Here is a 24,989-nt window from a genome sequence, read left to right as displayed (position 1 = left end):
CCACGATTCCAGCGATTATAACATCGGCTAGCGACTCGAGAGGCCATTAGCCCGAGTGCTGGTTGCATGCCGCTTTGGCGGCTAGAGAGGTGGCGACTCCCGGCCAGAGAGAACTCGACTCTACGGTAACTCTCTTCGGGGTCCCCGTATCCAAATCTCGACTTTTCTCTAGTGACGACGCCTGCGCTCAACGTTCTTTGGCTGCTCGACTGGCTTGGTTGTCTCTGTGCGATTTCAATGACCGCGAAGTTTCCCAGATGCACTATCTACGGTGAGGTTGTTATGTAGGATTGTCGAAATAGTTGGAAAAGTGAATCTATAAAATAGCTAAGCAAATGGTAGTTTTTGATAAGGAATAGATCATTGATCAGTTTACAATATTAATGAACTTAGTTATTTTACAAATAAAAATCTTTCTTTTTTTAGTGTTTAGGCATACGAGGGCTCATTTAATATGGCGAAGAGGGGTAGTTACAAATATTTTTAAAAAGCCAGTCCTTGAAACTTAATAAAAACTAAGAAGAAGAAAAATTAACATTTTTATTTATTATTATTTTACTCACATCTTGTCAATTTAACTGTCAAAAAAAAAAACTAAATCCAAACCGAAATATATAAATTTTACAAATTACACCATTACACTTCATACCAAAACAATTCTAGGTTAAACACCAAGAGACTATGTTCTTCACATGTCGAAACTCCCCTTGGACATATGACTCGGATGGATCTGAAAGATTACCCCACTCTGAAAATTGGGTGAGGTACTATTCAATGTCCAATGCCAGGGTTAAGCCAATTAGTTTGATGGGAGAGCTGGCATTGCACTTCCAAGTGATTGGACAGAGGTGGAACTGAAATAGAAGGAGAGGAAACCGAAGCGTTTGGCTCGAAGCTTGTTGATTGAAAACTTACCCACAAATTATGCGCTGGCGAAAAACGTGTTTGGCTCACAGAGCTGGGCATTAAGTCAACTGGACTGACTTGGGCCCGGAATCCGGGAACTGGGAACTGGGAACTGGGAACAGAATACTGAAAACCGCACTCAACGTTCGTCGACCTTGCAACTCGTTCTGCACATTATGCTTATTTGCTTTTGTTTTTGTTTTTGTTTGCCAGCAATAGGTAAAGGCAAGAGCCATTAGCTAATGTGGGAGGAGCGGTCGATGGCAATACACTTTGTTCAGATAGCATCGTCGCCGGTCGGCTGGTTAGATGGTTGTATGGTCGGATGGTCATTGAACCGCCAGCCGGACAAGGACTCTCTATTTAACCCCCAAAGAACCGGAGGCGGAAGACTCCAATGCCCGAAAATACATATCCTGGTGCCATAAGTCGCAGTAGATTTCCCTTTCTTCCGCTGTCTGGTTTCTGCGTTCTCGATGCTTCGGTACAGTTTGCCCCAACGCCAGACATTATTCTGCTGGCAGTCTGGTTTTGACTCCGAACTCTAACCCAAACTCCTACTTTGAACATGACTCCGGTTTCTACTGCTCCACTACCCCAAAGCTTCGGAAAGAATATGTTTCTCACAGTTTTCATGCTGGTGTTGGTTGCAAAGAGGAAGGACTCCATTAAATTGCGCTGTACAGTTTTTCTAGCCTAAAAGGAAAAACAGTTGGTTCTCTTGGCAGCATTAATAATGGCTAGAAAACAGGATTTAAAACTTAATAAATCAGTTAGTTCCTGCGTAAATGTCCTTATTTCTTATACTGCATTTGGTATTATTTAACAATAACAAACAATCATTCCAATAAAACCCCGCCATTCTTTTACTTGCAAAGCGCCCTCTATTGAATATAAATAATTTGTTGCCTACTTTTGATGAGAATGTGAAATAATAGATAAACCCAAAAATTAAATGAAATTTTAGCATTACACTTTATAGTTCTTTTTTTTATGTAATTTACATTGTTTTTAAAAGTATTTTTGTCAACAAAAAATATTAAACTACCGAATTTTATTTTGTGATTGGTTAAAACTCAACCAAAAATGTGTATTAATTATTGCATATATATTTCTTAACAAAGGAATAATTTGGCATTCGTTTTTTTTCTAGAGTTTATATATGCATTACAATTTTTAACTACATAATTTTTAATTTAATTCCTTTATATAAAACGATTTAAATATAATATTAAACGTAGATCATATCGTGCTTCAAAAGATTGAAAAATGATAGCCAGCCCCAAGATGTCCAAAATCTGCTGACCAAACAAAATCAGATTTATGGTGCTGTTTAGTGGAAACCCAGAACCCTGGTAAAACACTGATTACAGAACGTCAAAAAAGCCCAGACGATGAATTGCAGTCTGCAGCTGCTGTCCTGCCCAACTCCTTTTAAAAATGAGCGAAGAGAGGGAAAGAGAGAAGGAGTGCGAAAAAGGACACGGAGAGCGAAAAAAACGAAAAAGCATTTCGTCGTTTTTAGCTGGCACGAACAGATCAATGACCTGCATTTCACAGGCGGAGACACAATTCAATCGATAAAGTGAAGAGTTGGGGCACCAGCGCACACAGACTCTGCAGACACACACACACACACACACATACACTCGAGCCCTGCATGCACACACTGACACACACTTACACATACACGCACAGGACGAGGGAAAAACAACATGGCGAACGTGAAATATGCAAGCTTCCTGCAGGAAAAGCCAAAATGGCAGACAGCATGCGGCGAACGTGACGCAGTGCAGAATGTTTTTGGGGGGATCGGGGGTCAAAGGGAGTCTACAGAGGGTTGTGGACAGGCAAGGGGGTCAGGGGTCGGGGGTCGGGGATCGGGGGTGGTGGTGCTCCAGGGGTGGCTGCAACCGCTGTGGAACTTTCTAAAATTTCTAGAACACCAGCGAAACAGGAAGGACGGAAAATGTGGAGCGAGAGTGAAGTTGAAATACTTTATTCCATTCAATCAAATCGAGGAAGCCAAGGGCCAAAAAGGCTGATTAAAAATTCAGCAAATGGGGGAAGCAACTATTCTGGCTAAAAGCCAGCAGACAGACAGAGACGGCTGGCTTAAAAGGAAGCAGAGGGTCACAGCCGAATGCATTGAAGCGTTAAATAATTCAGCAAAAAACATATTCATATTAGCAACACCCCACAACAAACACTCAATCCATTGACGGTTGTCTGAGCCACCGGTCCGGGTCACCCCAAAAATCCCCATAATTTCCGTCGAACTGACCAAAATGTAGACAAAGGTAATGCACAAAAGTTGTTGTCAACTCTTCTCGGTGGTTTTTTGGGAAACTTACCGACTGTCTGAAAGCTTTTTGGGGTTGTTGCTGGCGAACCGGGTAATTCATGTTGTTTCTAAAAATGTACTTGACTTGCTCTACGATTTTCCAGGTGCTTTCGGTCTGAAATGTTAATGATAGCTTGTTATAATATTTATTTAGAAAATTTATGTCACCACATTAATATTTGTTAGCCAAAAAATATCGTCCTAGTTGTTCATCGGATTGTAGCCGTAGAAAATAGACAAACATATTACAACACAAAGGCACAGTAAATACATAATGAGAAATCCGAAAGTAATGTAAACACAGGCAGCCAAAAGAATCAACATTTCTCTTCAAGGAAGTGATTTTTTCAACCAGAAATATTTTGGGAACCTTGGTTAAATGTGGTGCTGCATTTGCACTATTTACAAACTTTAACAATTTTAATACGTATGAAAACACAACATTTTTGTAGTTAATTCTCAATATGACAGCTGACCGCTGGTCATCGATATCGATTCTTAATAGTGAAGCTATCGCTAAAGCATTTTTGCAACCTAATTGGGAAACACAACACTTACAAATAGTTATTGAAGAAATGTTGATAAGCGCAAGATGAAAATTAAAATAATAATATTTTTTCTCAGAAAATCTTTCGTTTTCCTTTTCGCCACCGATCTTTGGGCTCATTTATGAATATTATAAAATTATATATAAGGTATGTATGTATATGTATTACATATGATGATGTTGGAACACAATTATTTATGGACAATCCATACAAGTGAGACTCTGTTAATTTACAGATAATTACGTTAAGCTGTGAAGATTGTCTCTTAATTCGATATTGGAAATGGTTACACAAATATTTAATTGGTGTTTCGGAAAATTCATCATACCACCCGTGGACCCGGGAGGTATGGCAAGTCAATTAGCCTTACTAACACACTCCCACGCCACATTTTTTTCGGCTTCTGGCAGTTGTTGTTGTTGTTGTTGATTTTGATGTTGCTTCTCGAGTTGCGCTCTGAAATGAAAACTGCAGCGAAAGTCAGGGCATGGAAAAAAGCGAAATTTTTTGCAGTCGTCCCGAAAAGTGCAGCCCTGCAAATTGGAGTCATCCTGCCGCTCTCTCGGCAGGACTCTTCCCTTCCGTCTCACTTTGCCCCAGTCCACTCGTATCGCTTCATCTCTGTCACTTGCAGACACAGACAGCCGGAGTTTGGGGCTTTTGAAGGGGAGTGCAGCTCAGTTTGGGGAGTTGTCCCGGAGTTTGGGTCTCTACTGTCTGGGCAACACCTCGCTCCCAGCCCGACAACTCTGTTCCGAACTCCACCCGCAGGGTTGCCATGACAATCAACCGATATTCCGTAGTCCAGACTGGGTGTTGCCAAATCCCAGCACTGAAAATACGAGCAAAATATCAAACTTCTCCCCCGAAGCGCAATGGGTCAGTGTACAATAATTTTGTCAAATAAAAAAATTCTGTAGAGAGAAGGTTGTCGTTGGAGATATAGGTGATAAAATTTGGAGTGGTCGCATTCGGTTAAATTTATTAATATGGTTATTGTCCGATCCAACAATGATGAAGTAAATAATTTATGTATTTATATTAGATTTTGGTTTCACAAGAGCTCAGGCAACAAACAACTAAAATGTCTACTAATATATACTAACTTTGTAGGAATTCTCATTGCTTTTTAATAATTATTTTTAAGTTCATATATTCCTTTTTTTATATGTTAATATTATTGAAAAGTGTTATTTTGGGAATTTAATTTTGCAATTTTATAAGTTTAAAAAAAACTAAACTAATGATTCGGGTTTAAGTTCTCTTTTTAAATAAGACAATAAGTTTCACTGTTTTCTCATATAAAATACTTGTGGATTATCATTAGGCATTCAGTTACATATAAATATATATAGAATTCGTATTTATTGGTGGTGCGGTTGCTGTATTCTCGCTTCTGGTGGTATTATTCCAAAGTAGCCACTGCCCATGAAGATTCTTGGCTCTCCAGGACCGCTGCCATCGGGATTGGTCTTCCAAGTGATCGTAAGACAAGGCTCCCCCGCTTTGGGATCCTTGGGTATTGCAATCTGGTAGTTCTCGGCATCTTCAGCCCTTAAATTATGTTTTATAAAGATAACGGGTCTCTGAACCGGTGGTTCTTCCTGATAAGCTGCTTGTTGATGAGTTGAATTCACTGAAATGTGGGCGTGGTTATAAGGGGATAACAAAGTGAGTCATTGAAGCTGTGTTTGTTTTCAAGTTGTATCGTTGTCTAAATAAAATGTATACATGAAAATATTTAAAAGTTTTAAAAGTATGGGTTAATTTGCATTAACATTAACTTTATTTAGAAAATAATGAATTTTAAAAAATACACTCAGCTTTAAAACCCGCATAGAATTTCTACTTACATGGATGGCTCCACGCGCAGGCAATCAGCAGCGGAAAGAAAGCGAGGAACTTGTGCAACGCCACTGATTTCATAATTTATTTATATGCGGCCTATGTGGAAATATAAACAAATGCTGTTGTTGTCTGGCTTCGTATACTAGATGCAGCCACTCTGAGTTATCTTATGATGCCAACGACGTCCTCACTCCAAGCGTTCTCAGCTCAAACTGTTCGATCGTCTGAGAAGCTTGGGATTATTGGACTCTCTGCGCCGTATCGCTTCAGCACTATCTACCTGGTATTCACTGGGTCTACTTATCAACTTTCCTGAATGAACCAAATCTATTTGTAAACATTTCTGAGCGCAGCAGCATAGATCACCGATTGTGAATCGGAGCTGATACAGGAGGTCGTATGCCCCTGAGAACAAAGAAAAAGTGACAGCAGCAGCTTTTTTTGAGAGCGTCGATTGCTCAAAAAGAAATACACTATTTTCCATAATAAATGTTTTTTATAATACGGAAAATAATCCAGTCTTAAAAAAAGTTATATTTTATGACTTTTTAGACACAAACAAAACAGTTTAATTTAGAAGAGATCATTTTCATTTAAACATAAAACGATTAGGTAGGATTTTCAAAATAATGTCAAGAACAAAAAAATGCAGACATTTTTTCTTATGTTTGACATCCGTTTTAGAATACGAGTGTTAAACTAAAATAATTGGTATAACAACTTTTGTAATTAAATATTTAAATTTAATTTCAATTAAATTACTTTTATTTCAAACTAATGATATGTAGGTATTTTAACTTCATATTATTGTTATTCTAATTCAAATAAACCTCTGTTAAACTTAACAGTCCAGTTTACACTGCTTTCAAAGTTTGGGCATAAGCAGTAAACCGTAAAATGTACTGCTTGTTTAACAGATGCATCAGTAAAGCAGTAAAATGTTATGCTTACTGTAGTTTTAAAACCTTATATTGAATGGTATTTTTACAACAAAATAAATATTTACTGCCCAAGAAACCAACTTTAAACGGATTTTTGTTCTCTTTCGCATTTATTAAGTATTTTCTTAGCTTACAGAGAAAAACATGAAACACATTTTTCAATTAGGTTACAAAAAACTAAACAAACAAGCTTAGCAAAAAATCTAAGTGTCTTTAATAGTGAAAACTTAGCGCAACAATTATTACTTCCTGTTAGGTTGATAAACGCCTCCAGTTTAAAGTATTGCTAACAATAACATACAAATATCGAATCTATTTGAAACTCGCACATTTCGCATTGACTTAAACTTAACTATAAATAACAATTTGTGTCGTTTCGTTTTTTATGTATTTTACAAATGTTGCTTTATAATGCTTACGTTTACTATGTTTCTGTTAAATAAGAATATTGCAAATTAATTATATTTAGGTTGCTATTCCAGTGTACCACTTGTACACTTGTGGATCAATTTTCCAAAGTGCGGGGACTGGGGCGGGGTCTTAAGGGCACTTGGAGAGGTATATAGAAAATCAAATTACTCCGGGTGATTCCATTCGAATTAAATACTCTTGCCTTGCCCTTGGACGGAAACCGTTGCTTACAGAAATGTTGGTCTTGGCCAAATGAATAATTTGTATCCTTCTTGGAAGACAAATGAAAACTAATTTTCAATTTGCAGTTGGGAATTATCAATTAATTAATGAGAGAAACTTGCAAACGTTTCTCATCTTAGCGTTCTTTGTGTGTTTTTTTTTTTTTTTTTGCTACTGTACACAGTCTTTGTTTTTTTGTTTTGATTTCTTCGTTTGCTGCTTTTGAAGGACTTAAATCTAAATGGTTGAAACCATTTTACACCTCGGTGCTGTGCGTCTGAATGCGGACCTTCTTCACGCTCCCATTTCGTCGCATCGGTGGCGAGCTGCCGGATCCGGAGTAGCCGGGATTTTGGATACCCAACGTGGGATCCGGCCGGGGTCTCGGCTTCTTCAGGCTCGACCGCAGTGGCGATCGGGTCACCGAGTCGAGGGTGGAGCCATTGGACACGCTGGTCACCGTGGTGCTCATGGAGGCCACGCTCCCCGCCGTTCCCGCTCCGTTCCGGATTCCGCTGTACGGCTTCCCGGAGGCGTCCGTCACCGAGACGCCGTTGCGACTGCGCGGCTCCTTGAAGCCCGGGTTGTTGAAGGTGGTGGCACTGCCCGGCGAGGAGGCATCCAGCGCCATCGTGGGATCTCCGCCCGGACTGCGCGAGTAGATCACATCGTACAGGGCGGCCACGAACAGCGCAATGGTCAATACAATCGCCACGATCTGTAAAACAAAGTGGAAATAATTAATATTAGGGGAAATCAATACAAAATTTAGCAGAAGACCGAAAATGTGAACCCAAGTTAATGTATATTCAAATAATAGAGATCCGCAGAGAGAATTCGTTATATTTTGCAAAAACGTTATAAGCTTTAATTGTTAATGCTTAATCTTTATTTTATACTTATATTTTTCTTCGTTATTGGTCAACGCATATCTGTGGTTATAAGTCAAAATACTTTTGAATATATCCGTATATTATTCTTTTGAAAAATATTTATTTTTTGTACAACTAATTTTTTTTTAATCTTGTTAAAATTTTTTTAAGCTTCAAAACTTAACAAACCATTAAATATAAACCTTGGTCAACGAATGAGTTTTTATATAAAGGACAAATAGTAATACAGCTCTTCTTTAAAAATACATAATTCTGCCTCACTACTATTTGCCCAACTGCCTGGGTAATTAACCATTAATCACCTGAATGTAGAAGGAAATGCCCCGCGATATCTTGAAGCCGAAGCGCTCTTGCTCATCAATTTGCAGAGCAAACAAAACCGTCGCTATGATGGCCAGTACACCTGGAAATTATAAAATTTAATTACTTTACATTACGCACCGTAAACAGACCCATCAGCACTCACCTCCCAGCAACGCCAACATTAGCTTTAGTATCACTAGAGTTGTGTAGGGCATTACCACCTTCTCCCTGGATGAGATCATCGCGTGTTGAATGACCGACAGAATGCAGAAGATCCCCAGCACAGCTGAGCTGCCAATGGCCAAGAGACCACTGACAAAAACCGCATCTGCAATGGAATCATGAGACAATTAATATTCATTCAAAACGAATTTTATGTTAATGAGACGCTTAATAATTTAAAAATAAATCAAATAAGTATAATTAAAAATATAAAAAAATTTTAAATACAATTTAAATTTACTTACTGCTTAACCTAAACTTGGACACATCGTTGCCGCATTTCTCGCGATTGTACGTCAATTGCTTGCAGACCTTAAACGGTCCGAAATAACCTCGATCGAAGTCATAGCCGCCTGTTAAACGAAATACAAATTATATTGATCGAACCGAAAGTATCCGAAAGTACAGTGGTCACTCACCGGATGGACTATCGTAGTAACCCCAGATGGGTATGCCAATGGCCACGGATGCCAAGGCGAAGCAAACAAAGCCGAGACAGGTCACCCCAGCAGCATAAAGTGTCGACTTTGCCATGTTTTACTGTACAGCATAACGACAACGATGCATTTGAGATCCAACAAGCTGAAAAAACAAACAGACATATGCATTATATGGGGAGCACTTGTTTAAATAACAAAGTAATCATTATGCCGAATTATGTCAAATGCCTATTGACTTTGAGCCACTTTGCCAATCCAACAGAAAAATTGCCAAGCGCATTGTCAAGCGCATTTGAAATGCGAACACGACGATAAAGAAGCTTAGCTGTGCCCCAAAAAATCTCCTTAGGTGCATTAGCAGATGTACTTATGAACGAACCACCCACATGAGACACTCATTAGCTTGTAACCCACCCAACCGAGCACTTTGTCATCCTCACGTCATCACGAACAATTAGATCCCATTCATACATAAAGAGCTTCTTGCTGTTGACCTTGAGATTGCATAAAAAGACCCAGAAGAAATAATGCTTACGCAGAGAAATATCTATCTTCGTGTGGGTCGCTTACGTATCCGTATCCCAAAGATACACAAAAGCTCTCGATTCAGCTTTTCTCTGTTTGCGTTTTTCTCTAAGCGGATTTCCTCTTACATGTAATTAAATGGCATTTTATAAAATATTTCTCGAGTATCTATATATGTTGCTGCCCCCAAGACAAGTTAAAGCCGAGGAATGCCAGTTATTTTTGACAGCTCTCGGCTAATTGATGAGCTATTAAAGAGCGCGTGCAAAAAGAGCGTTTAGGAGGTAATTGTCATAACGATATCAACAGGGCGTATACGTATTGTTAACAAATAAACGCTAAATACATATGAATTGTGTATAATTTAAGTTATTGCAATACTAGATTGTGTGTAAACAAGGGGCTTATTATTGTTGTTAAAAAACATGAATGAGAAATTAAGTAAGGGCACTACAATACCCTAAATGAATATCTTAGAAGTTAAATATGAACGAAGTTATTACACATTATCCATTAAAAAACAACAAAATATTAAAATATTTACCATGCTTACTCACACCATAAACTTTAAACTTTATCTCAGTTTCTTCAATTTATTTGTTATTATATTTTGTCTGGTGGAATACTTTCCAACCATCAACTGGAGAACCCCGCGGTGAATGTGCTCCACCTTCATGCTAATAAACCCACCAACCTTCTCAATAAGCCACTCAATTCCCCGCTGCCCTCGCGATGGCATAAATAGTATCACATGCAAGTAAGTTGAGAGTCCTCGATGACAGCGAGTGATCGCAGCGAGCATTGAAATGCCAGAAACCAGAAACTGGAGACACACTCTGCCCAAGAAATCTAAATCTAAATGAATCCGAGACGAGGTTGCCTCATCTTGGCAACTGAATTGGAGTGGAGACTCCGATTTTGACGATGTTTATTTGCCAGACGCTGTTTGTTGCTCTTAGCGGTAAATAGACAGTCGACTGAATGCAAAGGCGAATCTGAGGGGGGAGGGGGAGGTGGGGGGAATGTGTGCCGCCCGTCTTAAATTACCCCAACGAATGCCGCCGATGGTTCTGCTTCTTGGCTCGAAAGTTGGCCAAGAGGAAGGCTCGTCTTTGCTCGCTGGAACGGAACTGAGATTTCGAAAAGCCCCTGAGAACAGTTTCTAGATCCCGAAGCAGCAAAAATTAAAATATATTTATAATTATCTTTGAATCTTTGTTTTCCTCGTTGGAATTCATTTACGCATGTTAATACTTTTTTAACATCCACTAATATTATCAGATTAGAAACATTTTTAAATACTTAACGAAAGAATAATATTTGTTGTCTAGCTTGATTAAATTGAACTTATTAATTTTCCATTTACGAGTTCTTTTCTACGCCTCCCAATTCATTCTGCAACTTTGTTGTGTGGCTAACAAATGGCATCTAACCTCCGATTCCAAGCTCAAGCCAAAGCCAAAGTAAGAGCCGAATCAAAAGCCAAAGCCAGGCCAAGTCAAAGTCAACGGAATGAACTTTTCTCAATTGTGTCACGATTTTCAACTTGCATAAATTTCCGTCGAGATACTCCTCTTCATTTCCCTTCTGATCCCCCCGTAAATTTAAGACCCGTCGCGTGGCTTCTTTTATTTTATTTCCTTCAGCCTCTTTTCTTTCCATCGCATCTGTGATCGTGTGTAGGTGGTCGAAAAGGTAGAAAGAAGGGCCAGAGCGAGGGATTTGGACACGGGGGATTTGGGACTGAGCTGTAGAGCTCTGGGCCATTTTGATTGCCCGGCTAAGAACGTGATTCAGGGGTGATGTGTATATGCTTAAATGATTTTCACGCCGCGCGTTGGTGTCAAAAAAGAATGTTCAGTGTATATTGCTTAAACAGAAAATTCAAAAAGCTTTAAATAAAAAGTATAAGCAAGGTGTAGTAATATAGGCTTTTATTTAGATTGAGTTCAAAAATAAATTCAACCAATCAACGAGGTTACCAAAAATCGTTATTTGTGTTTCATCACTTATTTTCAAAAGTTCAAAATGTGTTTCTGTAAAAAAAATATTAAAGTACAAATTCATAAAGTTTTTAACAAATTTTTAATTTTGTCTAAGCTTTAAAAGTCTTTATAAAGAAGCTCTACTGTTAAAGTCGGGAGTCTGGGGTGCCGCTTATTGAGTGGCCAACACGACTGGCCGACCAAAAACCACCAAGTGTAATTGTCAGCGGGCCGTCTGAGCCAAGTCAACCACACTTGGCAATGCGGCGTCGTGTGGCAGCCACTCGTGTGGGTTACCCGGCTCTTTCAACCGAAAGCCATAACCATGAATCAAACTACCAATAAGAAAAGATATCTATGGCTTTCCATTTGGTCAGTAGGTAAAGATCTTTTTGGCCCAGATCGGCAGTTGAATTAACATCCCCAAAATAATAGCTTGTAATAAAAACAAATTGAATTTGTTAAAATGAAGGCTTGAAACAAGTATTACCTGAAATATTTGTAAGTTATTTAAGGTCACAAATAAAAGACCACTAAACTTTTTGAATTCTACTATCACTTAAATTTTGTCTCTTTCTTTTAGTCACATATCACCTGTCTCCATAAAGTGAATTATTTCGTTGTTACAAGTACTTTCAATTTGCACTAAAAAATATCTCTTAGTCAGCTGTCGTGCTTGAATCCCATTAATACCAACTAAGTCACCTCGATTCGACTTATCTCTGACAAAACTCGCAATATAAAGTTCAACTCGTACTTATACTAAAAAACCGACAGCAAAAGAAAATCAAATCAATTAACTGGGGAAACGAAAACCAGCTAAATAAAGCAATTTAACGTAGATCACAGTGCAAAAGAAAGGCCAACAACCTCCTGTGGTCTGACCAGACCCAACCAACCAATTCACTCCAGACCCATTAGCCCCACTCACTTCATCAACAGAATGCGCAAATTTTTCCAGACGAAGGGCCAACCTAGCGCAACCCAAATAAAAGGGAACTTAGACTAATGAAAAGTCGCTTTTCCGCGGAAATTGGGTCACCAGTGGGAGCCAGGCAGCCTGTCCAGGAACCCAGACAGGAAATTTACTTTAATTTGTCGGCCCGACTCGACTAAAATCGACTCGCACGCCTGCAAATCAAATGGAAAAACGTGTCGCGGTCTCTCTAATGGTGCCTCTCACCTTTCCACTCCTCGGTTCACATTTCCTCACCTCCATTATCCACCTCTCTGTTATTGATTTTCACCCGAATCGTGGTTGGGATTATTGTTTGATTTTAATACCTTGCAGTTCGTTGGTATATTATTATTAAACAGTATTATATCTAGAAAAAATTATATTTCTTAAAATTCTTAAGATTTTTAAGTAATTGATATTATAAGCGTTTAAACTTCTAAGGCTTAGCTAAATCTTCAGCATTCTGAAGTTAGTTTGAAGGTTGTAGTTGTTTTTAGTAGTTTTTAGTTAAAAGTTTTTTGCCAACCCTTTTTTCGTTAGTGTAATGTAAAACTGTTTTAATCTAATATTTTAATAGAAGATATCTCGAAGTCGATCAATGCATTTTAAGTTCATAGCCACGGTTAGTTGGCAACGCGATTGAACAGTTTTCCGTGCCGTATTTTCCTCGCTTTGTTTATGTTTGGCCGCACTTGTTGCCATGGCAAAGTGCAAAACAGGCCACAATAGCTGAGGAAAGTTTGTGCTGTTTCTGCCTTGGCTGTTGCCTTGGAAAACCGTGTAAAATTGGGAACAGCGGATATGCAATTTGCTGGAGGTTCCTCTCTTTGGGGTAGCAAATACACACTTTGCAAGCCAGAGTCAACTGAGGTTAGAACTTGTCCTAATTGAGTGACAGACCAGGCAGCTTAAGAATTTTGGGGTTATTAAAGTTGGATTGGATTGGGGTTGTTTTGGTTTAGTTTTTGTACAGGTGAAGGGAATAAAAATCTGAATCTATATTTGTATAAACTTTATAACATATTTGTAAACTCATATAGGTTTAATACTTTGTAAACATGATGATCAAGATTTGCAAAATAAGATAATACTTCAAAAAGATTAAGAAATAGTTAGGAAGGCATTTTTAAACAAAAGGATACCGATTTTTACCATTCAATTTAACGATAACTTTCCTGGCACTTCTATTGTTGTCAATACACATTGATTATGTTCCATATAAAACATACATTTTCAGTGTAATCAAGACTCAAAGCACTATATAGACTTCCGCTCGGAAGCGAAAAATAAATCAAAGAAACAACTTCCGCTCGATCGGAAGGTTTTACAGCTATTTATTAAAGCTCCACTTTCTGGAGACAAGACAAATTCCCAGGCTCCCGAGCACAAAGAGCTGGCATGCTGGTCTCCAATCGAGCACAATTTACAATTTACACTCTTGGGGAACCGAATAAAAACTCAGGTAGGTCGGATGATCTTGGAAATGGGTCACACTTGGTCTCGAGAAATGGAAAAATGTTAACCAAGCTGTGTTCACTTTGTTGTCATCTTTCCTGCAGGGTTTGAAATTGCTTTTCTTGTTTGAGCTGTGGTTAACACATTTCTCGTAAGCTCCCGTCTTCTGTCGCTGTCTAGATCCCTATTTCCCACTGCTTCCGTGGAAGATTTTTCACGTTTCGTCGAGTTGTGAAAAACTTTTACTTTGTTGCCGCTTCTTTAAACACTTCATTTGGGTGAAAGTTTTTACCTAACAAAGGCCCTAGACACAATCTATATGGCTACGATCTCCTTCGCTCGCACTCAGCCGTAAGTAGTTCAGTAAACTGTCAGCGTTTTTCATCTTTTTCTATACTTTTTAGTTAGTATTTATCTATCGTTATGACAAGCGTGCAACGTGCTGCAAGTGCGACAAGTTGTGCAAACAACAATCAAACTGCCAACGCCCTTAAAAACTTGCCACCCATCCCTTTACACTGAAAAAACTTGAGCGGCTAAGATCAATATTTTTTAGAAATATTAAATTGGATATTATACATATATATTTGTATATTAAAGTTGATATTTTGATACCTATCAAGCAGATTACTTTCATGTAAACCGTTTTATAAAATCGAGGTTTTAAATGATTAGCAAACAACAATAATCCCAAAATGTATTTTATTTCTTTAAAAATTTTCCAGAACCCTTAAAATATTATTTTAAAGTGTATTCTTCCCACAATGTCCTCTACTTTCTCAATCCCTTTTTCATATGTGTGTCAGACATTGTCACTGGGCAAAGGGGGAAAAGTGGGAAAGCGTTTTACTTCCCACCACTGAAAACAGTTTGTTCTACGGCCAACTGTTGGTGCTCCAGTTTGGGTCACTGTTCCATCACTTTTACTATCTACCCCCTCATCATTTTTTACAACCCCACCCATGGCTGCGTAGTTATGTTGTTGCATAGGTGAAGCCGCTATTTACATAACATGTGCTGAATTTTACATGAAATGGTTGGCCATCTTCTTTGGCCGTGTCAAACAATTAAGCATAATTGCTTTGAGGCAGGCAGCAAACAAGAACGGTTGAAAGGCGAATTACTTGGGGCATGTTTAAAAATTGTTCAGGTATTAAGTCTTTGGTCTCAGTAAACTTCAATGTTTATAGTCTTAAATAACCATTTTTCAGTTTTGCACAAAAGTTCAAACGCAAGCATTTTAAAAAATTGGTATGCATGTGCATAATTACTTTATATTTATTAGCATTATAAACTTGTTTGAAATTATTTTACTTTTAAATAGGCTTTTCTTTTTTGTTAATTATTAATAACTTTTTATTTAATTTATAGGTTACAAAATTCTAGTTTTATACATTATTATTTTATATATTAATATAGGTTATACACACAGACCTCTAAACATAATAGTTTTTAACTTTCCAGAACCAATGAAAATTATTATTCATAAATGAATAATACAATTTTATCTAGATTATGATACTTTAATCACCCCAAACCCCTTCTTGTGTCTTTAGCTCACACAGTAACCCAATTTGATCTGCTTGAAAGGCCACCCAAGGCGATGCTAACACGTTCTGTATAACGATGATGGGCCATTGTCGTCTATTCATTTAATTTGCTTGTGCTAATTTTTCGCTCGATACGGCAGAAGTCACATGAAGAGTCAACAGAAGCAAACAGATTGAGGAACAGAGGTCCAGGGGCTTGGAGATCGGGCTGGGGATATGCCCCGGCCGATTCAATAAAGTCATTAGCTAAAGTAGCCAATGCATCGGGGACGTTTGCCGGTCTAAGATGGGAGCAGAATGGAGCGGGTTGCGGCTCACTGAGTTGGCAAATGGAAAGTGCAACGAGGCAGCGGCTGATGCTGTTGCTGCACTTGGAAAAATCTTGTTTATACAAGTATTTTATTATTTAATTACAATTTAAATGTCCTCTGTGATCTGAACTAAAAAGATGTACACAATCGTTTGGTCCACATTTGTCACTTAAACTAAAATAGTAATTTTACTTTATTGCTTAAAAAGTTGTAATACTTAGCTTAGAACTCCAAAACATTCCTAATAACTTACAATAAGAACAATCGATTAATTAAAAATGTGTCTTTCCTAAAGAAGCTCCGTGAATAAATTGGTTTACAAAAGTTGAGTTGTTTTAACCATTTAAAAAAAAAATTTAATTCTCATTATTGAAAGTTATTTTCAACTCAATAAAAAACGTTACATTTTCAAAAATAATTTTTTCTGTGAGCTGTTGCTGCTTTTGCTGATGTTGCTTCTGCTCATGTTGCCGCTGTTCATGTTGCTGATGTTGCAAGAACGACTCATGTGCATGTGTGAGCGCTTAATGGCTGCCGCTGTCAGTTAATAATTCTGCGTGCCGTTTTACACGCCCCAAGGCGTTGCCAACTAACTAACTATCTAACCAACTCCCATAGATGGTCCGTTATCTGGCTTAAAGGGGATTTATAGCCCAGGAAAGGCGGAAGCGCGGGGATTTATACGGGCTCTGCGAAAAATTCAGGGCGATTGGTAAGAAGTAAGGGGCACTGTTGAACTTGGTTTTAAGGTAGACGATTGACTACAATAACATATGTATAACAGCTTTAGTTTTTTTTTTTTAAGCAAGAAAACGCAATTTAAGACTTAATGGTTTCCTGTAAAGCAAATAAAAATTTTAAATTATATTTAAGGCATTATGAACTTAATAGTGTTTGTAAAATTATATTACCAGTTTTCTAGAATATAAGCCAAGGAAAAGCAACTTAATCTTTGATTAAAGTTGTTTGTTTTAAGTAAAGCGAATCTTCAGACAAAACCTTTTCTAGATGTATACGATACCTAAGAGTTTGCACCTTAAAATAAATAAACAGAACATAACAAAACCGCCTGGCACCATCATATCCCAGACGCTATACAAACAGCTCGAACGGATAGAATGGCCAACTGGCACTCATGTGTGTCTGGACTTAACTTTGGGTTTGGATTTTCTGGGGGAACTGCTCACCGATGCAGTCGATAAATCACGTGCGCTACTCATCTCAATCGGCGATTGTGATTGTGTCAGCCGTGGCAACCGCAAAATTAAAATGCTGTCGGCATGACTCGGACTTTTTGGTTGGCTAATTAAATAGGCGAATGTTTTAGCTAGAGAATTTCTTCTTCTAGCCATCTAATTAACAATTAAAATCACGTCAACGATTGAAAGTGCTTCCGGAAAAAATGCTGTTACTACGGATTACTTACTTTATGAGTAAAGGTGAAGCTTTCTTAGGACTTCATTGGAATTATTTGCTTTTTATTTTACACTTGTAATTAAAATTAATCTATAATACAACATTTTTTACGTGTCATGTTTTAGCTAATTAAGAAAGGTTGATAGACGCACAGCTGAGAAAACACGAGCTACAAAAATATCTCAACGTCAACTATTCATAAATTTCCCCAAGCAACCCACTTAACAATTGGTAACCAGACAAGTTTCTCTCATATGCAGATAAGTATATACTTCCATGAACTCCCACATCAAAATGGAATTATCATAATGTTAATCAGACGTAGATATTGCTGAAAAACAAGTTTTCATTGTCTGTAATAAAGGGGAAGCCAAAGGTTAGCGAAAAGTAAGACCTCTAATGAGGAGGCCGCAAATACTTCAAACGTAACTGAAGAATTTCTAGCTCGATTAAAAAGGCATTCAATACGCATGTTAAGAAATGATCTTTCAGTTGAGTCATGCGAATATTGTTGATCGTCTTTTGGCCGCTGCCCTTTTAATGTAATTCAATTTGTGCCTCATTCCAGTTGTCAGTTATTGAACCGGTTGGTATTGTCTTTCCCTGTGCTTCTCGCACATTCATTCATTGCTTTATGATTTATTTGCTTGTGGAATTCAAGGGTATGCTTCATCAATATTTAAAACCTTAAAATTATGTAATTTATAACGTATTGAAAAACTTATTTGAATCCAAATTGTTTAACTCTTTCAATCTTTACTTTAAACACCATTCCGTTCACAATTTTTCTACGCGTCTCAAATTTTTTTTTATGCATATAATAAAAGCTTTTTCTCTTGACTTTTGCTATTTGAGAGCCACACGGCGTATACATAATTTCAAAATTTAATTATGTTGAAAGACAAGTTACATTTCTTTCGCCTCTTACGCTTAAAAATGCGTAAAAGTTTAAATGAAGGAGAATTAAAAGAATGTTCCCAACAAAAACAATCCACAAGGTTAACAACCTTGACCGCGAATTTTTATGAGTTAAAAGATTCTTTTATTTGACTTTTGTTGGTGTAGAATTCAAGTTGATTTTGGCAAATACTTTGTTCTCTCTGTAGAAACCCCATAAAAAAGTTAAACATTTTAATGTGATTATGAAAAGACTCCCGAATCGGGAGTATATTTCTTTTTTAAATGCATATCATGCAGAATACATAAAAACTTACTTGAATTAATTTTATAAATCCATTTCGTTTAGGCAAAGTTTTATTTTTCTTCTGCTACACTCCATGAGAGAGGTATTGCTTTTGGGAAAAAACCCGATCTGAAAGGTAAGACAAACACAATATAAAGATTAAAATGTTTTACACAATATTTGCACTCAATAAGTCACAGCTATTTCTCACAACTAAGTTACCCCAGGGAATTTCATAAAATACTTTCATGTTAAATTAAATTAATTGCCCTTTAGATTGTTTTCGTCGGTCGTTACTAACTTCCCTTAATTAAAAGATAAACGCATAACGCAACTTGACTAACAACAACTGATGCTTAAACTGTTATCAAAAGAAGAGGAAGGGTTAGCAATCGTGCCTTGAATCGCCGAGTTGAAATTGCATGACAATTACCCCAGAGACCCGGAGAGTCGAGCAAGAAATTTCAACAAAATTTGTATGCCAGTTGCGCAGCAATGACAATCGTTAATGGAACCCCCTTGCAATCGCCCACCTCACCGTCCCTGCCACAAAATTGCGTGAATCACGTGAGTCAGCGCCGTGACAATGGGTGAAACGCAATCAAAAGTACTTAAAAGCCCAACCGAAAGTTGACAAGCATCCAAACGATTTGATGGCTTTCTAATTTCCTCGTGTTTCTTTTTCTCTGGGTTGGGCAAGAAAAAAAAACACTTTAATTAGAGATCTGCAGTTCACATGTATTATAATTGACCCCCAAACAAAAGCTGAAAGCTGGGCGGGCAAATTGTTGTCTCTTTTTGTGGTCTCTTTGTGTGGGTCTTGTGTTATGCAAGTTGGAGCATAAGGTCTTGACCTTTTCAAGCATTTTTGTTGATTGAGCAATTGAAAACCGCACAAGTTCTGAAATTTTCGTCAAGTTTTAGGTATAGAATTTCGTAATCGGAGTGCCATGAATTTAATGAAAATTGATTGGAAAAGATTTATCGATATTTTCAATAAATTTAATAAAAATCTGGAAAAAATCTAATAAACTTGGACAGACCTGCTAGAGCTCACTTCAAGCAAAACAGATACACGATACTTTTTTTAATTGACTCAAAGGAATATTTCTTATACAATTTAGAATCCAAATCAAAATTAACAAAGAAATATGAATTTCCTAACATAGCATGTTAAAAAGATATTCAGGATACACATATTACCGAATCAAAAAAAGCAATGGAGTAGGTGAATTCAAGCAGGGAAACGGAAATTATCATTTAAAAAACAGTAATTTAAATTAATTTAGACTCTCATTAGAATAATTAACAAATTGTATATAAGCAACCCCATTGCTCTTTAGAACTATGAACATTAAACAACATTAAATCACAATTTCAGGATTCTAAAGTACTACTTACGGCTTAAATTAAAAAAGATTACCAATTTTATAAATTCTTTCTGCATAAAAATATTTTTTTCCTATATGTACTTATTTTGTATAACCAACAACAGTCCATTAAGTTTGGTAACCATTGATTAAATCGAAAGGTAAGAGCAGCACTTTCGATAAAAGCCTCACCCCGCTAATTGGAATAAAAAACTTTCGCACAGCTCGCTTTTTCATCTAATTTCCTGTTTGACAATGCCAAAAGCGGTTTCAATTTCGAATCAATGCAGCGGGAACTCCCCCTTCCGTACACTCAAAAACATTTTATAGAACAGTAAATGGGATGCATGTAATCAACGTTAACGCAATACTTTTACAAAAGAATCGCTGAACCGCAACCTCCCCCCAAAAAGAGAGCAGTGCACTTAAATAGCTGCATAAATTTCAATTAAAGTGCAGCACAACAAGAAAAATAACAACGAGGTATAAAACAGCTTATGGCTAATTCCGAGGGAATGGACCCTTTGGAAGATGAAGCAAGTCATTCCAAACTCAATTAAAAGGCCACTTAATTACGCAGTCAAAGTGTGTAAATGTGAGAGCAAGAAAAATGGAAAGGGAGAGCCGTAGAACATTTGCAAGAGAGAATGCAATAAGTTAATTTGCATAAGACAAGCGAAAATTTGGATTGACCATGAAGCCGACTGAGCCGCAAATACAACTCTACTGTGGAACTTCGCTAAACAAAATGTAAGTACTTTGAAAAAAATCTATATTATTTAAATTATTCTTGAAATAGCTTAATTTAGTTTATGTTTCAAAATTAGTATGTTATTTTTTAAGTTTAGTTTAGTTTCAAAACCTATTGAATCTTAATAGTCCTAATATTTTGTTGTTTACCTTCAGAAAATATATATATATGTATTATATTTTTTTAATTCAGAAAATATCTGTATTTTTTTTATGCAGAACCAGTGTTTTTTCCCAAGGCCTGTTGCATGCGAGTCTTGCTCTAACCCTATATCCATCTCGCTCTTTGCATTGCACAAAAAGCTGACCACGCAAGTGTGACGTCGGCAGTTGTTGCTGCTGCTGTTGTGGCTGCTGCTGCGTCTGCGCTGTCGTTGGCTTTTTTCCAATGTTATTTGGCCACTCAACCAAAGCTCCCCATTTCCCACTGCCGATACCCCATCTCTTTTGACCGCATGCAACGCCATGCCGTCGACCTGCCCACATTATGTAAAATTGAAAAATGGATAGGCGTGGCCACCAAATAAAACACGAAAATTCTTTTACACGCATGCAACCTGAAAAATGTTTGTTTGGTAGCCGAATTAATTCAAAAAAGAAAGAACGCATCACGAGAACAAGTTTTTGTGTTTGGCATAAAAATGCAACAAAAAAGATTTATTTAACCTATTTTATTTGGTTTAAATATAACAGATATAATGCACCATATAAATTATACCGAAAAATCATGTTAACAAAGTTTTCAGGTTATATACCAATTATAAAGAATTTTTTCTTCTGTGCAGCTACACAAACAATAAGAAGAAGAACAATAACAACGACCAGTTTTAAGGTCTAACGGTGCTTAACGTCACCTACTTTTCATTTTGGATTTTGGTTTTTGGTATATAAAATACATTTTCTTCTGTGTGTGTGTATGACGCTTCTCTAACTGTTAAACCGGTTTTACTTTGTTTTCCATCAAGTTTTCGGGCATTGAAAACGAAATTTATTTTGAAATGGAGTTAAGAGTAAAAAATGAAAGAAGAGTACCCCGTAGAGTTTTGACCGAGTTTTCATTTCGTTAGCCCAAGAAAAATAGTGGTTCAACTTTTTCGCTTTAACCAGTTTTCTTTAAACTAAATTAGCATATTATATCCATAAGCCATATACTCGTACCACTCCCCAAAAACTTGATAAGTAACATAAGAGATAAGACATCCAAACGTGACCATCAGGAATGAAGAAAAGAAAATAATGGGAAAAGAAATTAAAATATTTTAAACCGAAATTACGAAAATTCTACGGTAAAAAACTCGTGGCAGGGTCAATACGATTCAAAATTTTGATAAGCCCAATAAAAATCTCAAGAATATGCATAAACCTTATCTTCGGTATCTTTTCCAAGTAAGATTCTATCACGATTTCATTTTTTATTCTTTTTAAATTCCTTTCTCAACATTTGCATTTATTTATCTCAACGAATATAAAATAAAGTACGAATGTTAATGTCAACTCAATTTAAATTTTATTTAATTATTGTTCAGATAAAAATAGTTTTATATTAGCACCCCAACTAATATTTTATTGCGTTTGCACTTCTCTTTCCATATTAATTGATCCCGTATTGGGGTTTGTAATTTTATGGACGGTGCTCCGAAAATAGAACGAAAAGGCAAGCAATGGCGTGCCTCAGGAGCTTTTTATTATCCCAGTTTTATGAGCCCGTAAAATGCTCCATCGGCTTTTTGGCAACTGTTTTCCTGACTGAGAATAAAACGTTCATTGAGCAGGCCAACACTTTCGCTTGCTTGGCCCAAAGCTAATTTTACGTAAGCATATCCCACCTCAAATGTCCTCATTTCCTTTTCCTAACTTGACTTTTCCTCCCTTTAATAGGTCAACTCGGTCAGGATTAGGTCACATGGGCGGCACCCATTTTTTGGCCAAAAAGGTTAAGTTGGTAATTAAATTTGAGGTCAGTTCTGAGACGGCTATCTAAATGCGGCAGGTTCCTGCCTTTGTTGTCGAGTTTGCTAAAAGCTTTTATCTGCGAGAACGAAATGTAATGAATTCCCTTGCGTGTCAGATTGTCATCATTTGCCTGAGATCATCAGAAGGGAGTCGTAAATATAGTTTGTCAATCTTTCGCTTGGCTGAGCGCTTTGATAGAAGGCCAAGGTGGTTAAGAAAACCATGACAGTAACCAGGAAAAAATACTCCAAATGAAGGGATTTTATAAAGTGCTTCTGAGCAATTTTCTAACTTGCCTTTTATACCTTAGTTTGTGATTTTGTTATGACGTTCCCCTATTACTTAATTACCGGTCTTTGGGGTTGATATTAAGGTTAGTGATGTCAGCTCATGGGGCTTAACTTTTGTTTTGCTAACCCCCTTTTAAAATGTGGCGAAAAGTCAGGCATGTTTATGGAAGGTATTAAGTTAATTGGAATATCGATTAAAAATTTTGTAACCGTAAAAAAATGTAAGTATTTAAATACATATGTAAATTTTGACGTCGATATAATGATTCGATATAATGGAAGTATGAAAAAGTTTCTAAATAAACAATATTTATTTAAGTTATTTCAGGAGTTTTTTTTAGTACAGGTCTCCAGTTTGGCTTTAGATCTAAAAATGCTACTTGAAGGATAGACTGCACTGCGACATTTTGTACTAATTTTGTTTTATTTTTCAACTTACAAATGGGCCAAGAAGAAAAAGTGTAGTTTTTTAATTGCCTCCAACATTTGCTAATTAGGTTTTACAGTTGGGGCAACTCTTATCAGAATTTGCGAATATTCTCAAAGCACAGTGAAAAAGTTTGCATATTTAAGTTGAAGTCAGCTCCCCCACCGGATTTCCCTCTATAACCAACACCTGCTGAGCTGCCGTGACTGAAAGTCATTTAAACTGTTTCACTTGCTGATGTTGTTGCTGGCATAATTATTTTTATACATTTTGTTTGGGTTTTCGAAGAGTTGAGTTGGAGCTAGGTAAATAAATTAGCACTTGCCGAGGCGTTCAAGGCGAGACTTTTAAGATTTGCACTGTGTAGTGCAGTGCCCTGAAGTTGTGAATTTAGAATTTTAAATGAGTTTTGTTGATAAGCCAAACGAGGTTATGTTGGTGGGAAAACTGAAAATTGTGAAAGAAGAAAGCTGCAGGTTTTAAATTATAAAGCATGGTTGCAGGTAACAAAAGCAATAAAATAAACTAGAAACTTGAATTCTGCTCGAGAACTTCTTGGTAAGGTCTATATCCAAATCACGTTCCTAGATATAAATTCTTATCCCATTACAAAGAGATTATTATCTGAGCAAATAGTTCTGGGGAATGTGTAAATCAACAGATTGTCTTAGTTGATAAGCATAGAAAAATCATCTGTCTCTCTCTGCTAAAGATATATTTTAACATGTATTTTAAACCGGAAACAAGATTTGTGAGAGCGTTATTAATTGGGTCTCATTTATTTAAGTACTCAAAAGCTAAAGATACAAGTCAATCAGCTATTCAGTTTATTTTAGCGGGTCGAAATTATACAAATTATCTAAATATTCAAATTTGATAGGCTCATACATTCGTTCAACTCCAAAACAATCTTACTCTGTTCTTTTGCATAGTAAGCGATTGCGACACTCCATATGAGACAATATTTACAGTCTAACCAGCGCAAATTCCCATTCCAGTCAGAGGTAAACAAAAATCAAAAGCGACAATATAAAAAAATTCCAACAAACCTGTAAGAGTTGCTCGCAGTTGCCGCGCAGCCTCTGCCGACGTCGAAGTCGACGCGGACGCTAAGAACTCCGACTTGAAAGCTCTTAGGTGAAGTTGTTGTTGTTGTTGCTGCTGCTGTCTTTTTGCATGTGCAAAACAAGAGAGAGCGAGTGAGAGGGAGCGATGGAGCGCACCAACACACGCGCGATTTGACAGGTAAGCGAAACACGTCGCAAAGAGTAAAAGAAGAAGAAGCAGTAATGAATGATCGTCGCTTTAACTTTTCGGTTGCGTTGGTATGCGTGTGTGCATTTCTGGGAGTTAACTTTTAACACTAATAGCCTTGGAAAATTTAAATAAACAATGCACTTTCCACTCTGGTTGTTGCTGACTTTTTCGCTTAATATATCATTTTATTCACATACACTAGCAAGAAGCGCCGGCTGCGCAGGCGACTTCTGTTTTAAGTTAACCCACGTACAAAAGACGAAAATTCGAATCGTATCCCGGATTTTAATGCGAACAGCGCGGCGATATATCGGCGACTGGCAGTTACTTTTTGTACCGGGTTCACCTGGCCGAAGAAAACTTTTAAGCCCAAGCTCGGCCACGCAACTGTGAGTAACGAACTAGCGCGTTGACTATCTAGATATTTTTACGACAAATCTAGCGATTTTCACATGTATTCCCAAGCTTTAAGGGGTTACAT

The 24,989-nt window shown here is 37.2% G+C and overlaps 3 protein-coding genes across 6 annotated transcripts; all 3 read right to left on the bottom strand.

Annotated features, from left to right (window-relative positions):
- Window positions 1-526: 526 nt before the first annotated feature.
- Window positions 527-4,478, bottom strand: LOC108099764. 4 transcript variants are annotated; one of them, XR_001771944.2, is made up of 4 exons: window positions 3,621-3,729; window positions 3,261-3,365; window positions 916-1,602; window positions 527-854 (listed from the first exon to the last, which is right to left on the bottom strand). XR_001771944.2 is itself a non-coding variant. In XM_017203393.2 (4 exons), the coding sequence occupies exons 1-3, from the start codon at window positions 4,346-4,348 to the stop codon at window positions 1,270-1,272; spliced, it is 618 nt and encodes a 205-aa protein (XP_017058882.1). In that variant the 5' UTR covers window positions 4,349-4,478; the 3' UTR covers window positions 527-854; window positions 916-1,269. The 4 variants fall into 4 exon arrangements, 1 of the variants encoding a protein (XP_017058882.1); XR_001771941.2 differs by having other exon boundaries at window positions 3,419-3,682; XR_001771943.2 differs by having other exon boundaries at window positions 3,422-3,682.
- Window positions 4,479-4,753: 275 nt separating this feature from the next.
- On the bottom strand, window positions 4,754-5,882 carry LOC108099765. The gene is made up of 2 exons (XM_017203394.2): window positions 5,652-5,882; window positions 4,754-5,434 (listed from the first exon to the last, which is right to left on the bottom strand). The coding sequence occupies exons 1-2, from the start codon at window positions 5,722-5,724 to the stop codon at window positions 5,163-5,165; spliced, it is 345 nt and encodes a 114-aa protein (XP_017058883.1). The 5' UTR covers window positions 5,725-5,882; the 3' UTR covers window positions 4,754-5,162.
- Window positions 5,883-6,678: 796 nt separating this feature from the next.
- On the bottom strand, window positions 6,679-24,847 carry LOC108099847. Its single transcript, XM_017203494.2, has 7 exons — window positions 24,301-24,847; window positions 18,493-18,590; window positions 9,058-9,220; window positions 8,884-8,991; window positions 8,580-8,744; window positions 8,416-8,516; window positions 6,679-7,938 (listed from the first exon to the last, which is right to left on the bottom strand). The coding sequence occupies exons 3-7, from the start codon at window positions 9,170-9,172 to the stop codon at window positions 7,477-7,479; spliced, it is 951 nt and encodes a 316-aa protein (XP_017058983.1). The 5' UTR covers window positions 9,173-9,220; window positions 18,493-18,590; window positions 24,301-24,847; the 3' UTR covers window positions 6,679-7,476.
- Between the last annotated feature and the right edge of the window lie 142 nt (window positions 24,848-24,989).

Source organism: Drosophila ficusphila, unplaced genomic scaffold, assembly GCF_018152265.1.
Source record: "Drosophila ficusphila isolate 14025-0441.05 unplaced genomic scaffold, ASM1815226v1 contig_106, whole genome shotgun sequence".
In the NCBI taxonomy this organism is placed as follows: domain Eukaryota; kingdom Metazoa; phylum Arthropoda; class Insecta; order Diptera; family Drosophilidae; genus Drosophila; species Drosophila ficusphila.
Note: the sequence above shows the minus strand (reverse complement) of the source record. Positions and strands in the feature narration are given on the sequence as shown.